We start from the raw sequence: 16966 nt of genomic DNA, 5'->3' as shown, positions 1-16966 counted from the left end.
CATTCTCAGAGATATGAATAATCTATTGATTCTATCAAATATTTTGATTTGGTAAATATGTATTTGTTAAGAGTTATTTTCTGATAAAAGCGCCTTATAGAAGAAATAAATACATTGAACTCTCCTTACATAATAAATATTAATAAAAATTGTTATCAGATAGATATCTTTTAATATTCTATAGATTAAATTATTAATAAAAGACTAAATAAATGAATCAAATAGATATGGTGGATAGTCAAGTGCTTTTTAAATAGGGAATTGACTTTTAAAAGTAAAACATGTTAGATGAGGCTGTAGAATGCTTTAAAAAAGTTTTAGAAATTGACGCTAATAATACGGAAGCATTATACAATCTAGCACTGACTTATTAGTCAAAAAAATTAATAGATGAGTCTCTTGTATATCTTAATAAAGTATTAGATTTAAACCCAAGCCACGTGAATGCATATATAAGTAAGGCAGGTATTTATTTAGAATAAAAAATCCTAGACTTCGCTATTAGTTGCCTTAAAAAGGTGCTCGAAATTGATCCTTATAACGCGAATGCTCATGAAAGATTAGGATTCACCTATAAAGCATAAAATCTTATAGATTAAGCTATAAAATGCTATAAAAAAGCTATTGAGATAGATCCAAATTGTACAGAGGCCTATCATAACTTAGGTATTGTTTATGAAGGTAAAGGCCTGATTCAATAAGCTTATTAATGTTACTTGAAAGCCCAAAGTATAGATCCTAAATACACTAAATCTTATATTAGTTTAGCTCGTAACTATTATTTAGATTTCTAAATTTAAGATGCGATTAAAAGCCTCAAAAAAGCTATAGAAATAGAACCGAATTCTGTTGAAGCTTATGAAAGACTTGGCTTTGTTTATTAGAACGAAAAAAATAATTCAGAGGCTATAAAATATTACAAAAAAGCAATTGAAATAGACCCAAACTATTATAATGCTCAATTTAACTTAGCGCTAATTTATTAAAATTAGAATAACTTTGATGATTCTTTTTAATGCTATAGAAGAGCAATAGAGATTGATCCAAAATAAGTAGATGCTTACAACAACATAGGACTTATATACTATTATAAAGGTATGATAAAAGAAGCGCTTGAATCCTACAAGAAAGCACTTGAAATAGATCCCAAGTATTACAAAGCATATCACAATTCAGCTCTTGCTTATGAGAAAGAAAAATTGATAGATGAAGCCATTTAATGCTATAAAAAAACAATTGAAATCAACCCTAGTTTTCTTAAATCCTTGACAAGACTAGGAGATATTTGTATTGATAATAATCTGCTAGATGAAGGAATAGAGTGTTTCAAAAAAATCATTCAATTAGATCCTTAAAGTTATTTTGATCATTATAGCTTAGCAGATTTGTATTATAAAAAAAATATGTTAGTAGAAGCAATCAATCACTATAAAATTACACTTGAAATAAACCCATAATAATTGAGCGCTCATTTATATTTAGGTATTTCTTACAAAAAATAAGGAAATTTAGAAGAGGCTTTGCAATGTTATAAAAAAGCAATCTAATTAAATCCAAATAGTTAAGAAGCACATTTTAATAGCGGTATTGCTTATTCACATTTAGGAAATGTTAAAGAAGCGCTAGAATGTTATAAAAAGGCTTTAGAAATTAACCCAAAATTTGTGAGTGCATTAATTAATTTAGGAGCTCTTTATACAAATCAGAAGATTTATGAGGATGCTATTAAATGCTATTAAACTTTGCTCACTATAGAAGAAAATAATTTAGATGGCCTAAATAATTTAGGGTATATTTATTCTTAGAAAAATATGTTTGACGAGGCTATCAATTACTTTAAAAAAGTAATAGAAATAGATCCAACATATTATTTATCTTATTATAATATCGGAGTAGCTTATGAATCAAAGCAAATGCTTGATGAAGCTTTAGAATATTATAATAAAGTAGAAGAAATGAGTCCAAAATACTTTATTGTCTTTGTTAGATAAGGAAATGTTTACTCTTAAAAGAATATGTAAAATGAGGCATTTTAATGCTACAATAAAGTCAGTGAATAAATTTTAAAGAACATTTATTCTTTAAGCGAGGAATTAGAAATTAGTAGAGCAAGCTTTGTTTAGGAATCTATCAAAAACTATGAAGATGCTGTTAAGCTGAATCCAAAATATATTTAGTTTTATCATAGCTTAGGATTACTTCACTCAAATATAAATTAAATGGAAGAAGCTATGCGTTACTTTTAGGCAGCGATAGAATTAGATCCTAAGTACATAAATTCTTATCTTGAATTAGGCAATATCTATTCTGGTAAAGCAATATATGATAAGGCACAGCAATGCTTAGAAAAAGCACTAGAAATAGATTAAAATAGTGCCTCAGCGTTAAATAATTTTGGATTATTCTATTTTACTTAGAAGATGGATGATAAAGCTCTTGAGAGCTTCAAAAAAGCTTTGGAAATAAATCCAAATTATGAACTAGCAATTTACAATTCTGGACTCGTCTATGAATCAAAAAATTTAATTGATAAAGCTCTAGAATGCTATAAAAACGTACTATTAATAAATCCTACAGATAAAAAAGCACTTTCTAAAATTGATTAATTAAATTAAAAAGATGGAAAAAATAATGTAAATTTGGAAGAAATACTTTAAGACGCAAACAAGAATCTTAAAAGTGCTAAAGATTTCTACCAATAAGGGTTTGTTTACTATATTTAAAGGAAAGATGCAAAATCTATAGAATGTCTAAAAAAGGCTATTGAATTAGACCCGAAATATTTTGATGCGTACGACAAATTAGGTCTTCTCTACAAAGAAAAAAAAATGATTTCATAAGCCATTGAAAGCTATAAAAAAGCTTTTGAAATAAATCCAAAATATTACAGCGCTATTGGAATCATTATGGGACTATATAAAGAAAAGAAAATGATGGATGAAGCAAAATAATTTCACAAAAAAGTAATCGAAGATAATCAAAATAGTACACAAGCACTTGCGTAAATAGGAGAGGCTTATCAGGAAAACAAAATGTTTGATGAAGCAATTGATTGCTACTAAAAAATAACTGAATTAGAGCCTTTTAATGTTGATGTTTATATTGAAATAGGAAATATATATCTAGATAAATAAATGAATGATTAGGCTCTTGAGTGTTTCGAAAACGTACTTCAAATAAATCCTTAAGAAATTATCGCTCATAATAATATAGGATTAGTGTATTATGAAAAGAAAATGTTTGATAAAGCTCTTGAACATTATAACAATGCGCTTTTAATAAACCCTGACTTTTAATAATCAATTTACAATTCTGGTCTTGCGTATGAATCAAAAAATTAAATTGACAAAGCACTAGAATGTTATAATAGAGTTCTATAATTGAATCCAGATGAGGAGAGATCACTCACTAGAATAAAGAAAATTAGCTTACAAAATAAAATTTTAGAGAAAAAAATTGATAAAGCTCCAAGCACTGCTAAAGAATTTTATCAATAAGGATATCTTTACTTTTAATAGCTTAAGGATGAATAATCTATTTAATGTCTTAAAAAAGCTATTGAGCTGGATCCAAATTACTTTGAAGCTTATGATAAGTTAGGACTTGTCTACAAAGAAAGAAAGATGTTTAATGAAGCAGTTTTGAATTATAAAAAAGCTATTGAAATAAATCCAAATTGTCTGAATGCTATCAAGGAGGTCATGAATATTTACTTGGACAGAAAAATGCTCAATGAGGCTAAAGAATTCTACGATTAAGTTCCTAAAAACTTAGATACATACTATGAATTGGCAGTAGTTTACTAAACTCAAAAGATGCTTGATGAATCAATAGCAATTTATAAAAGAATTATTGAGCTTAATTCAAAATATATTAAAGCGTATATTTAATTGGGTAATGCTTACTTAGATAAACCTCAGTATGACTTAGCACTTGAGAGCTACTAAAAGATAATAGAAATAGATCCTAAGAAAGCTGTTGCATATAACAATATTGGACTTGTGTACTTTAGATAAGGTATGAATGATGAAGCTCTAGAGTATTTTACTAAAGCAATAGAGGTAGAATCAAAATATGATTTATCTATGTACAATTCTGGCCTTGTATATGAAAAAATGAATTAGAAGGATAAAGCTCTTGAATGGTATAAAAAGGCTTTTGCTGCTAACCCAAACAACAAAAAATCCTTGTCTAGAATCGAATTTTTAAGCAAAAAGAAAGAAGATCCAACTATTGATTTAGAGAACTAAGAAAGTAATCTTCAAACAGCAAAAGATTATTATGAGCAAAGTATTAAATATTACAATTAAATCAAAGATTTAGATTCAATAAGGTGCTTAAAGAAAGCAATAGAGTTAGATCCAAATTATTTTGAAGCCTATGACAGATTAGGTCTTGTACATGAAGAAAATAATAGATTTGAAGAAGCGATTGAAAACTATAAAAAGGCTATTGAAATAAATCCATAATCATTTGATTCTATTAACAGCTTAATGAATATCTACTTAGATAAAAAGATGATCAATGAAGCTAAAGATTTTTACAATCAAGTCCCTAAATGTGCTGAAACTTATTATGAGTTTGGACTAGTATATCAAGATTAAAAAATGCTTGATGAAGCTGTTGAAAGTTATCTGAAAGCCATAGAATTAAATCCAAAATATATTAACGCTTTCATTTAATTAGGTAACGCTTACTTAGATAAACTTTTGTTTGATAAAGCTATCGAGTCCTATAAAAAAATAATTGAAATTGATCCTTCAAAAGCTATAGCTTATAACAATATAGGGCTTGTGTATTTCGAATAGGAAATGAATGATTTAGCTCTTGAATAATTCTAAAAGGCTATTGAGATAAACCCAAAATATGAGCTATCTCTTTATAACTCTGGTCTTGTCTATGAAAGGAAAGACTAAAATGATAAAGCACTTGAATGCTACAGGAAAGTTCTTGAAATAAATCCTAATGAATAGAAATCGCTTAGTAGAATACAAATTATAAAGTAAAAGCAAAATAAAACGTTAAATGAAAAATTTGACTTACTGAAAGTTTTATAAAAGAAATTAGGCAAAGAGTTTACATCAAAAGCTGAAGAATATTTCAAATAAGGATTTCTATATTTTATGGAGCAAAAATATGACATGTCAATAGAGTGTCTAAAAAAAGCTATTGAAATTAATCCTAACTACTGCGATGCCTATGAAAGATTAGGATTTATTTATGAGCAAAAAAAGATGTTTGAAGAGGCTGTAATTTATTACAAAAAGGCACTATAAATAAATCCTAAATTACTCAAAGTTATTAAAATAGTGATGGACATTTATTTAAATAAAAAAATGGTCAACGAAGCCAAAGATTTCTATGATTCAATAGCAAAGAACTCAGATACATACTATGAATTAGCATAGATATATCAAAATTAAAACATGCTAGACGAATCTATAAATAATTACTAGAAAGTACTTGAATTAAACAATAAAGATATTGATGCCTATGTTTCACTTGGTAGTGTTTATTTAAACAAGCTATACTATGAAAAGGCTCTTGAATGCTACTAAAAAATATTAGAAATAAACTCAAAAGAACCCGTTGCATATAATAATATAGGAATTGTGCATTTTAGATAAAAAAATGATGATTTAGCTCTTGAATATTTCAATAAAGCTCTGGAATAAAATCCAAAATATGAGCTATCTCTATATAATTCAGGGCTTGTTTATGAAAGAAAAAATTTAAAAGAAAAAGCTCTTGAGTGTTACAATAAAGTTCTTGCCTTAAACCCCACTGAAAAAAAAGCTTTATCAAGAATCAACGCCCTAAGTAATGATACTGATAAAATGGAAGTAGAAGAACAGCAATAAAATGTGTAAAAACAAGACACAGAATTTCAAACTGCTAAGGATTACTTAGATTAAGGGTTTAAATATTACAATAAATTGTTAGATGATAAAGCAATCGAATGCTACAAAAAAGCATTAGAAATTGATCCAAGTTATTTTGAAGCTTATGAAAAAATAGGACTTCTATAAAAAGCAAATAAAAAATTTGAAGAAGCAATAGAAAGTTACAAAAAAGCTATCGAAATTAATCCTAAATGCTATAGCGCTATAAAATCTGTGATGAATATTTATTTAGACAAAAAAATGATCAGTGAAGCAAAAAGTTTTTATGACTCTATTCAAAAATGTGCCACAACTTATTATGAAATGGGAATAATTTATTAAAGATAGAATATGATTGACGAGGCAATTTCTAATTATTAGAAGGCGATTGAATAAGATCCTAAATACAAAAGTGCTTACATTTAGCTTGGTAATTCTTATTTAGACAAAGTTTAGTATGATCAAGCTATAGAATGCTATAAGAAAGCATTAGAAATAGATCCTAATGATGTGATAGCTTATAACAATATAGGTCTAATTTATTACAATTAAGAAAAGATTGATTTAGCACTTGAATATTATAACAAAGCTATTGAAATTAATCCTAAATATGAATTGCCTATCTATAACTCTGGATTAATTTATGAAAAAATGAAGTTAAAAGAAAAAGCTCTTGAATGCTACAATAAAGTGCTGGAAATAAACCCTACTGAATAAAAGTCATTGAAGAGAAAGAAAATATTAGAAGATAAAACTTAAAAAGATGAATTTAATTTATTAAACGAATTAAATAAGAATATAATTTAGAATTCAAATTCTAAAGCTGAAGAATTCTTTTAAAAAGGATTTTTACATTACATTTAAGGGAAAGATGATGAATCAATACAATGTCTTTAATAAGCTATAGAAATAGACCCAAACTTCTACGAAGCTTATGGAAAATTAGGATTTATTTATTAATCAAAAAAAATGTTTGATGAGGCTATTGAAAATTATAAAAAAGCGATATAACTAAGCCCTAAAAGCTTAGAATCTATTCGTAATATTGTCGAAATATATCACAATAGAAACATGTTGAATGAAGTCAAAGAATTTTTCAATTCGATACCTAAGAACACAGAAACCTATTACAATATAGGAAATGTCTTTGCTGATAAATACATGATTGACGAAGCAATAGATTATTATTAAAAAACAATCTAATTAAATCCATAACATATAAATGCTTACATTGAATTAGGTAATACTTATTTGAATAAAATACAGTATGAAAAAGCTTTAGAATGCTATAATAAAATAGTAGAAATTAATCCAAAGTAAGCAGTAGCATATAATAATATTGGATTAGTGCATTTTAAATAGAATAAGTATGATGAAGCAATTCAATTTTATAATAAAGCTCTAGAAGTAGATCCAAATTATGATCTATCTTACTACAACTCTGGCTTAGTCTATGAAACTAAGAAAATGAATGATAAAGCTCTTGAATGCTACAACAAAGTTCTTAAAATAAACCCAAATGATAAGAAAACATTAACTAGAATTTAAAAGATAAATGAAAACAAAGATAAAAATCTAGAAGAAATTGAAATTGATTTAAAAGCTGATAAAATTCCGTAATCTGCTAAAGATTACTTTATCCAGGGATCTACTTATTTCATTAAAAAAATTAAAGACCTATCAATAGATTGTTTGAAAAAAGCTATTGAAATAGAACCAAATTATTCTGAAGCTTATGACAAGTTAGGTCTTGTTTATCAATATTATTAAATGTATGAAGATGCTATTTAAAATTTCTAAAAAGCTTTTGAAACCAATCCAAAATGCTATGATGCTGTTCTCAGCTTGATGGCAATTTACTTAGAAAAGAAAACACTATTCGAAGCAAAAGAGTTCCATAATTAAATAATTGAAAAGAATCCTGATGTTCCTGAATTACATCATAAGATAGGAGTAGCTTATTAAGAAAAAAGTATGTTTGATGAAGCAATAACTTGTTTTTCTAAAGCCATAGAATTAAATCCTAAATACGCTAATGCATATATTAAATTAGGTAATATTTACTTAAAATAAATTAAGTACGAAAAGGCTCGCGAGTGTTACGAAAAAGCAATAGAAATAGACCCAAAATAGGTAGTTGCTTACAATAACATCGGACTTGTTTATTATAATCTAAAAAACGATGACTTGGCACTCTCATATTACCAGAAAGCACTATAAATAAATCCTAGGTACATACTATCTCTTTATAATTCAGGACTCGCATATGAAATGAAAAACTAAAATTAAAAAGCCTTAGAGTTTTATAATAAGGCTTTGGAAGTTGATCCGAATGATGTTAAGACACTCACAAGAATGACTTAGTTACTTTTAAAAACAGGAGGTATAGATGAACCTGATGTAGATAATTTACTCTCAGATTTTGGTATCAACGTGTAAAAGAGTGCTATTGATTATTACAAACAAGGCTATTCTTACTATACCAAAAAGATGAAGGACTAATCAATTAAGTGTCTTAATAAAGCAATAGAAATGGACCCAAATTTCTTTGAAGCATATGACAAATTAGCTCTCATTTATGAAGAAAAGAAGATGTTAGACAAGGCAATAGAAAATTACAGAAAAGCAATTGAGAAAAATCCAAATTTTATTAATGGTTATAATAAATTAGGTAACATATACCTAGAAAAAAAAATGTTTGATGATGCGATTGTCTGCTATTAAAAATGCTTAGAAATAGATCCAAATTACTATTATGGATACTACAATTAGGCAATAGCATACGAGGAGAAGCAACTTGATAGCTAAGCTATTTATTGCTATAAAAAGGCAATAAATATTGATCCTACTGGCATCAATGCATATATTAATTTGGGAATGATTTACCAAGACCAAGAAAAGGCAAGCAAATCTCTTTCTTGCTTTAAAAAAACTCTTGAAATTGATGAAGAAGATTTTGAAGGAATTGATTTCTTAAAACAAACTAAATCTTAAATTTGATAAAATTAATCAATAAAATTATAAATATTAAATGTGATTTCATTAACTAAAAATTTCTTGTTTTTCTATTGCTAATCCTGTAATTAAAATATCACGAACTGTGTAGGTACAGATGGTGATATTTCATTTAATTTTTATGATTTTAAGTTAATTTTACACTTTCTATTTTTAATTTTTTTTATCAACCTATTTTTATTAAATTTTAAAATATTTTTTTTATGTTTAATTTCTCAAATTTTGAACATAATTTTAGATGTAACTTACCTCAATACTCGAAATTCGTAAAATTTCAAAAACGGAGTATTACGGTATTTGAACTAAGTCAAATTAATTGCTTAAGAGAAAAATAAAAATAGAACAAAAGAGAAGATTTGCATTTTCTGTTGTTGATAATTTTCATTTAAAAACATTTTTTCTAACTTTCGACATTAGGAAACTTTGAGAAAATTAGAAAAAAATAGAACATTTTGTTGGATTTCTTCTCTAGGAATTATTTTTTGAATAGTAATAGTATTTGTTTTAAAATTAAAGATGAATATAGATTCTATCCTTTAGTATTTTCTTTAGTTTTTATCTAAAAAATTAGTATGAAGGTGTCGATTTTCATTGCTAAAAACCAATACTCAAGCTGATGATATTTAAAATTTTACATCATTATTTTAAATTAAATTTTAAAAAAATAAATTAAATTCTAAAAAATTAATGTAATTTTAAAACAAATAGTTTTAAAAGGTGATATTATTTTCTTTTAAGTGAAAAACAAAAAATATATTTATAAATTTGGCTCAAACATCTATATTAAGTATTGTTTATTTTAAATCAAATAAATTATACAATTTACCAAAAATATTTTTGGATTGATTATATTTAATGTATTTTGAAATCAACAAGATCATAAAAAATGACTTTATTAACTCTACAAATACCATTTCTGTTAGAAAAGATATTATAAATAGGATTATAAATTAATTCGACTCGCTTGGAGTTTTACCACTAGATACTGCTAAAATGACATAGTAATAAACTAAGCTTATTACTATTTACAAAACTAGAGATACGGTTTTACCTATTTTACCCTTTTTGAATGTATGTATAATCCCAAAAAAAGCAATCTTCATTAATGAGCTGTTTATTATAGCTATTATTACCTGCTAAATGAGCATATTATAACCTTAGAACAATATTGAAATAACTAACGTGTGTATTGTTTTTAAGTAAAGCAGAGTGAATCTTAATGGTCGTGAAAGGATATCATCAAAAATATAAAAAATACTAAAAAATTAATGAAAAATTGCTACCTTCTTCGCTTTAGGAAGTTACAAATAAACATTTATTTTTTAGATTTCTTCTTCATCTTAAACCTATTTTATTTCAGTTTATGAGTTTGCTTGAGTTTTGATTCTTTCAACACTTTTAGAGCTTGATTGTTATTTTTAGTTTGATTCAGTCTTCTCTACGTTCATTTCAATATTTTGTTGTTAAAATAGTTTTAAGTTTCTTTATGTTTGTTATGTTTATAAGTTGAGGAATTTTTATCTTTTTCTTCTTCTATTAAATTAATTATCTATTTTTTAATCAGAAGGTGATAAAATCTATTGATTTTACAAAATTTCTGGTTAGACATTTTCATTGCTTTTAAACTGGTGAGTAAAAGGAGAGTTCTGGAATACATCATTATTTATCATTTAAGAATTTTCGCAAATATTTAAGTTATTATCATAAATTTATGATTATTATTCTTATTATTGTTATGCCTATTCTTATTATTCATTTTACAATTAATTATTTAATTCTTGAATATGAACTTTTGAGTATCTCATTTTTACTGAGTATTTGTCTAAGAATTTTCCAATTAAAAATAATAAAATTTGAAACAATGTGAAACTTAGCAATAGCCAAAATACTATATACATTTAAAAGTTATCAAAGCTTGCTATATTTAATAGCCCTTATTCTCCAAATGCTGTCTGCAGATTTTTATTTTTTAACAACATGTCATCAATATCTTCAATAATGGTTGTTGGTTTTTAGGATGCACAGCTGCACACGTAGCGATCTTAAGAAATTTTAGTGATACCACAATTTTATTAGCTCCAAGAAAGATTATTTTATTAAAGGCATGTCATTTTATATAACTTACTAGAATTTGTATTATTAAACTAGTAAATGATAGTAGACTGATTTAATGCTGCTTAAGAAGAAAAATTATAAATCTATGGTGATATTACTTCATTCTTAGAGTAAGTGAAGTTTTAACTAATATTTTTGAATTGTTATGTGTACGCCTAAAAATCTGAAGTATTTTCATATATGTTTTACTTATAATTATTTCTTGAAATACTAAAAATGCTAGTTTAATTTTCAGAATTGTCGTCATCTATACTTAGAACGTATTTGAATAGGTTTTTCTATGTTACTTTATCTGACAAATGAGTGGACAAGTCACCATTTAAAATAATTTGTCCTTAGTTTGGTAAGCTAATGTTATTAAGAAGATTTCCAATCTAACTCGATATTTTATCGTATGACTAAAAATCTTCGTATGAGTTATTACTTAACAAACTAACGCTTGAATTTAAAATTTTAAAAGAATCCACCATATTTTAAATTTAAATATCATTATTTTGTTGTAAATGACTAAGATTACTGCTTTATATGCTTGAATTAGTATTTTGGAGTATTGTTTACAGTTAACCAAATATTTTATTTTTCTATGTGGTAACATTGTTTTATTAAGATGAGCTAAAGAGTAGTTATGATAGCTAAGCAGTTACTTTGTTCGCAAATGTAGACAAAAGGGAGAATTTAGGTATTTAGAAAGAGAGTTGCTATATATTTTAAATCAGTAGTGTTTCTAAATCATTCATTTGCTATGAAAGTTATTGTTTTTACTAATGTCTTCTGCTATGATGCTTAAAATCACTAGTTAGTTAGTGACTTATATATTTGAGCTCTATAAAGTTTATGAAGTGAGTTGATTTACCAGTTTATAATATTCGTCAGCTGATTTATTCTAATCTTGAACCTATATTATAGAAGAGGTATTATAAACTCCTAGGTAAGAATCCATGACCTATACCATAACAACTAGATTTCCATTAGGTAGTACTGTTTAAATTAAGTTTTTGATAGTTTAATCTTATATTTATCTTCTTAATATATTCCAGGGAGAAATTAATTCTTGATGGGCATCATCAGCACTATTGTAATAGAAAAACTAGTAAGTTAGAGGAAGATCTTCATCTGTACAATTCAATAATTATATCTAGAAGATAGTTTCAAGCGCTATTCCTTATAAGGGATTTATACTTAAAACGCAATTCTGAGGGGGAATATTAATTTAAATGCTAACTGTAGACAAGCTTGGCATAACAAATAGCGGATTATAAACAGAAAATCTTATTTAAAGTGTTGGTTTTGAGGGATCTATATTTTAAAAATAGTTCCAAATTCTGAATCTAACTTGGAAATAATCAAATTTGATTGCTGCAACTGGATTATTATCATATAATATAGCTCCTGCATAAGACAAGTAATCTGATGAAACATTCTCACCATAATTTATTTAAAAATTAAGATCATCATTCAAATTAATTTTTCGGTTAGTGCTTGCTGCAATATATAAAATATTTAGTGGAGGAATATCTAATTCTGTGAATATACAAGTAGTGGTGAAATTTGATTATCTAGAATCTTTTTATCCAATAACAGTAATCTAAATTGCAGTGTATGGCTAAAACGTTTTAGCAGGAAATGAGATGTTTCTGACCCCTTGTTGCAATTAAATCTACTTATTTTAGTAATCATAGCAAATATGGTCATTAGAGGATAGGCTATTACACTTCCAACTAAAGTTGATATTTGAAGCAGAATTTGGATCTTGAATCTCATAATCCCTCGATTCAGTATTTAAGACCATTTAATTTTAATAGCCTAAAACAAGACTTGAGCCTCCAATAATTTGCAAATACAAATCTGTAATTTAAATATTAACTGATATATTTTGGATGGTAGTAATATTACTATCTGAACTCAAATTCAAAATTAGCTATTATTAAAATTGAATAATTAAAAATAAAAATAATTAATATTTGAACATTTTGAAGAGGTTTGATTTAAATTTAAACATTAAAATTCAATTTCTCTTTATTAATAACATGGGAATATTATTCAATAATTAGGAGGAATATTTCAAAATTACATATTTATTTGAATTAATTACATTTTTTGTTATAGCTAAATTAATTAAACAATTTAAGAACTATTATTTATATTTATCTACCCTTTAAAGGAAATTTGATAAATAGGTTTGTATGTTTTGATTGTGTTTCTTAATAATATTTATAAAAAATTTACACTCATATTAAAGGTTTAGTTAGATGCTAAGGAGTAAGAGAGAATATCATATTGAAAGCTTGTTTAGTTGTATTGAATTAAGCTTTCCTTTTAAAGCTAGTTAGAAACAAGTTGTAAATCAACAGGCTCATTAAAAAAAGTTATATGGCCTAACTCGCATATCTCTGTGTAAAATTAAAAGTAGAAACTCAAGCTCATAGATCTATTTATTATTTTAAAAATAAAAAATATTTATTGATAAAAATAATTAATTGTAAAGAAAATTAACCTATAAATTGGTGGGTACAAAGATTGCTAATAGTTGATTCTTATAAATTTTTATTTTTGATAAATAATTGTGAACATTTAAGAACCAGCTTAGTTAACCTTAAGTAAATAACTAAATTATATTGTTATATTAATATTTGGGGGTATGAATTTAGGATCTATTATTAAACTTGTGTTTTTGATTTAGCTTGCTTTTAATAAGATCTCCTTTATACTTTCTTACTACTCGCTACTTATCGAGCCTACAATTTAAATTAAAGTCCAATTTAGACTCATAAATTTTCTTCCTGCATCGTTTTAAATATTGTAAAGAGTTATATTTATAGAGTTACAGCTATTTTCTATGTGATTATAGCTAAATTAAAGTTAAGGGATTCCAGGGTACTCTTAGAAAGTAATGTTTCTATAAAATATGTTAATGAACGTGCCCGTATAATCTATAAACTGCAGCTTATTTGGCAAAAAATTAATTGAATTATTTTCCATGATTGTCGATGAGTCGCCTATTTATTAAAATAATTAAAATAAAATTAGATTAGATTAAAACATTTAAAAAATGAAAGTATTTATTAATAAATTTCATGAGTTGAATTATCTAATATTTAATAAAACTAAGTTACTTAAGTTAACCAAAATTCTATTCCCATTGATTTCGCATTAAGAATCTAACCCAAGAAGGCCTAGTGTTGTTTAATCAAATATCTATGAGCACAAAGACTAAGGTGTATTTGATATGATATTCATCAATGGAGATCCCAAGTCAATACTGAGCTATGGAGATGTAGAACTTAATTTTGCATCAATGACAGCAATATTTTCATAGCTACATTAATAAAATATATTCCTTGTATCGTTTTAGTTTTTGCAAAGGCATTTTTTACTTTAAACATCTATTTATCTTGTTTCATTATAGCAAGTCTGACATTATTAATTTTAAATCTATGACTAATCACATTTTTTACAGCTCGCATAGCAGGGATTGCATTATAGGCTCCAATAATTTTAGCATGAATCGCATGTATGAGCAGTAAAATTACTTTAAAACCCATTTGGACAAAGGCTTACACAATTTTTGTTGTAGAGAAAGGTGTTAGGGTAACAACTTAAACAATTGTTTGGGTCCTTTCCATCACAACTTGCACAACTTTAATCACATGATTAACATTATTACAATTATTAATTTGGAAATTAATTTTAATTACAAGATTATACACACTGTTTTGCAGCTTACTAATAGTATAACCCAGAGCTACAAGATAAACAATTAGTTTAACTTGGACCATCACAAGTTTAACAGGTTGGATCACAAATGCATTATTATGTGGTTTAATTATAATATAGTCCTATGTTACATGATAAACAGTTATTTGGATATGGACCTTTACAAGTTTTACAACCTGGATCACATGATTAGCACTAGCTCAATTAATTCACAAATTAGTTATAATCGCAAGAAGTTACACATTAGTTTGTTTTTTGCTGAAGGTAATACCCAGGATAGCATTATAAGCATAATTAATTAGAATCACACTATGAACAATTTATTTAGCACTATATTATGTTATAAATATTTTTAATTGGGAATTCATATTTAAAAAAATTAAATAAAAGCTGTTTATAAAATAAAATTGCATTTTATAATTTTAATTAAGGTTAAATTGAATCATAATTTTGGCTAAATTTATTGAGCCGAAGCCTATTTTCAAAAAAATTTATTCGGACTTTTTCTTAAAATGTCTATTTATTTAGTCTGACCATAATTATAATTGAAATAATTTTTTAATATTCTTATTAATTAACCAATATTATAGATATTAATAAATTTAATAATTAAATTTACCAATTATACAATTAGTACTAATTTTTACAAATAAATTTGATATTAATTCCCAATATTCCTATTAAATGGTGTTATTTTGAGTGTTAAACTATCTACATTTTACGATTATTAATACACACCATTTTAATTAAAAGAATATCCATTATTTTACTCAGTATAATATCCCATATCGCTTTGATAAGAGACATTATTTATTTCGACAATCGATTTTAAAGTATAGTCAGCAGGTAAAGCGGCTACAATTTAAAATATAAAGGTAAAGGAATATATCTTTGTATTCCTAATTTATTTATAAGATATTTTGAAAATTATATAAGAATATCAAATTAAAACATTAAAAATATTGTGATTTCTCTTTTTATATTAAATAAGTGAATTTAAACTGAAATTTTGATTAAGTAAACATTTAAATATTTATATCATAATTTTTCTTTTATTAGTAATTATTTTTACTTGTTTTCAGGAGTATATTTTATTGTTATATCATTATTTGAAGTACAGCTAGCCCCTGATAAAAAATATTAATCGCTAAAATAAATTTCATTTAAGCAATTCATGTCTAAGAAATATTTTTTCACATTGTCTATGTCAAATTGTTATGCAGGATAAAGGTAATTAATTATGCAATAACTAACTTAAATTTATAAAAAATTATTTAATAATAAAACTATAATTCAAAAGATATTTACAATTAGGATTAAAACCTTATTAAATCAGTTACTATTAGGTGCAATCTATCCATTGAAAAGTATATAAGCATTTTAAGACTATTAAATTATTAAAAGAAATTAATACTTTTGTATATAATTTATTAATGAAAAATTTGACTTTGTAAAATAATCAATAGAAATGTTCTGATTTTCTAAGTTTTCATTGTTAATTCAATTTATTTTTAGGGGATTCAGATTAATAATTTTTGTGATTTATTAAATATTATATGATAAATTGATCTCTTAAGCCTTTTTTAAGTAAATTATTCTAAATTAATTAGTTACCAACCAAACAAATAATAAATTAATACCATTTGAATTTATCTCGCCTAAGATTCTAATTTTAACAAAATAAATCCCTCTAAAGCTGTTTTTGGATGCAAAAATCTTAAAAATAACCCTTTTATTAAATGAAATACTTAGTAGAAGCGTTGGAGATATAAAAATTGCTGTAAATTATTATAAGCCATTTATTTGTTAATATGCAGGCTTTAAGCCACTTATTATTTACTGATTATTTAATTACAAATTAAGACTGTAAAGTAGAGCTTATACCCAAATCAAAATTAAATTATAGTTCATATATCCATTCCTTAATAAATAAATAAAAACTAAATTGAATTAGCTTAAATCGCTATTAAGATCATCACCTATCATTTCATCTTGTAGGATTTCTGCATGCTATTAAACTAGTAAGTACACACAAACCTTTTCTAATCTGTAATTTAAATTTATTTTTTTAATATTATTTTTGGGGGGGGGAGGGGTAGATAGAAGGGATTGAGCTTTTTAATCCCTCTTAAATACTCAATTTATGGTAATTTGGAGGGAACAAATATGTAAAAAAAATTTTTTTCATCCCTTCTAAATTCCTAAAAACTGAAATTTTGAGGGAACAAGTTTATTTAAAA

General features: G+C 25.5%; 4 protein-coding genes across 4 annotated transcripts in view; 2 read left to right on the top strand and 2 right to left on the bottom strand. All coding sequences in view use genetic code 6, as the record gives it.

Annotated features, from left to right (window-relative positions):
* Window positions 1-212: 212 nt before the first annotated feature.
* TTHERM_00778410 (SLEI family protein) lies at window positions 213-8882 on the top strand (the record flags this gene model as incomplete). The annotated part of the gene is made up of 1 exon (XM_001021274.1): window positions 213-8882. The coding sequence occupies one exon, from the start codon at window positions 213-215 to the stop codon at window positions 8880-8882; it is 8670 nt and encodes a 2889-aa protein (XP_001021274.1).
* An 870-nt stretch (window positions 8883-9752) lies between these two features.
* On the top strand, window positions 9753-10169 carry TTHERM_000778409 (hypothetical protein; the record flags this gene model as incomplete). Its single annotated transcript, XM_012798920.1, has 1 exon — window positions 9753-10169. One exon carries the CDS (start codon window positions 9753-9755, stop codon window positions 10167-10169), a length of 417 nt encoding a protein of 138 aa, XP_012654374.1.
* A 1576-nt stretch (window positions 10170-11745) lies between these two features.
* TTHERM_00778400 (REJ domain protein) lies at window positions 11746-16074 on the bottom strand (the record flags this gene model as incomplete). Its single annotated transcript, XM_001021273.2, has 7 exons — window positions 16035-16074; window positions 15799-15979; window positions 15346-15625; window positions 14126-15056; window positions 13507-14008; window positions 13239-13440; window positions 11746-12930 (listed from the first exon to the last, which is right to left on the bottom strand). The coding sequence occupies exons 2-7, from the start codon at window positions 15900-15902 to the stop codon at window positions 11746-11748; spliced, it is 3204 nt and encodes a 1067-aa protein (XP_001021273.2). The 5' UTR covers window positions 15903-15979; window positions 16035-16074.
* Window positions 16075-16910: 836 nt separating this feature from the next.
* The window catches only part of TTHERM_000777400 (hypothetical protein), a gene marked incomplete at both ends in the record, with an annotated part of 291 nt that continues 235 nt past the window's right edge, over window positions 16911-16966 (bottom strand). The window contains one exon of the mRNA XM_012798919.1: window positions 16911-16966. This exon is cut by the window's right edge and continues 235 nt beyond it. Coding sequence (XP_012654373.1) covers window positions 16911-16966 — 56 coding nt within the window.

This window comes from Tetrahymena thermophila (assembly GCF_000189635.1).
Source record: "Tetrahymena thermophila SB210 genomic scaffold scf_8254549, whole genome shotgun sequence".
Classification (NCBI taxonomy): domain Eukaryota; phylum Ciliophora; class Oligohymenophorea; order Hymenostomatida; family Tetrahymenidae; genus Tetrahymena; species Tetrahymena thermophila.
This window is presented reverse-complemented; position numbering and strand designations above follow the sequence as displayed.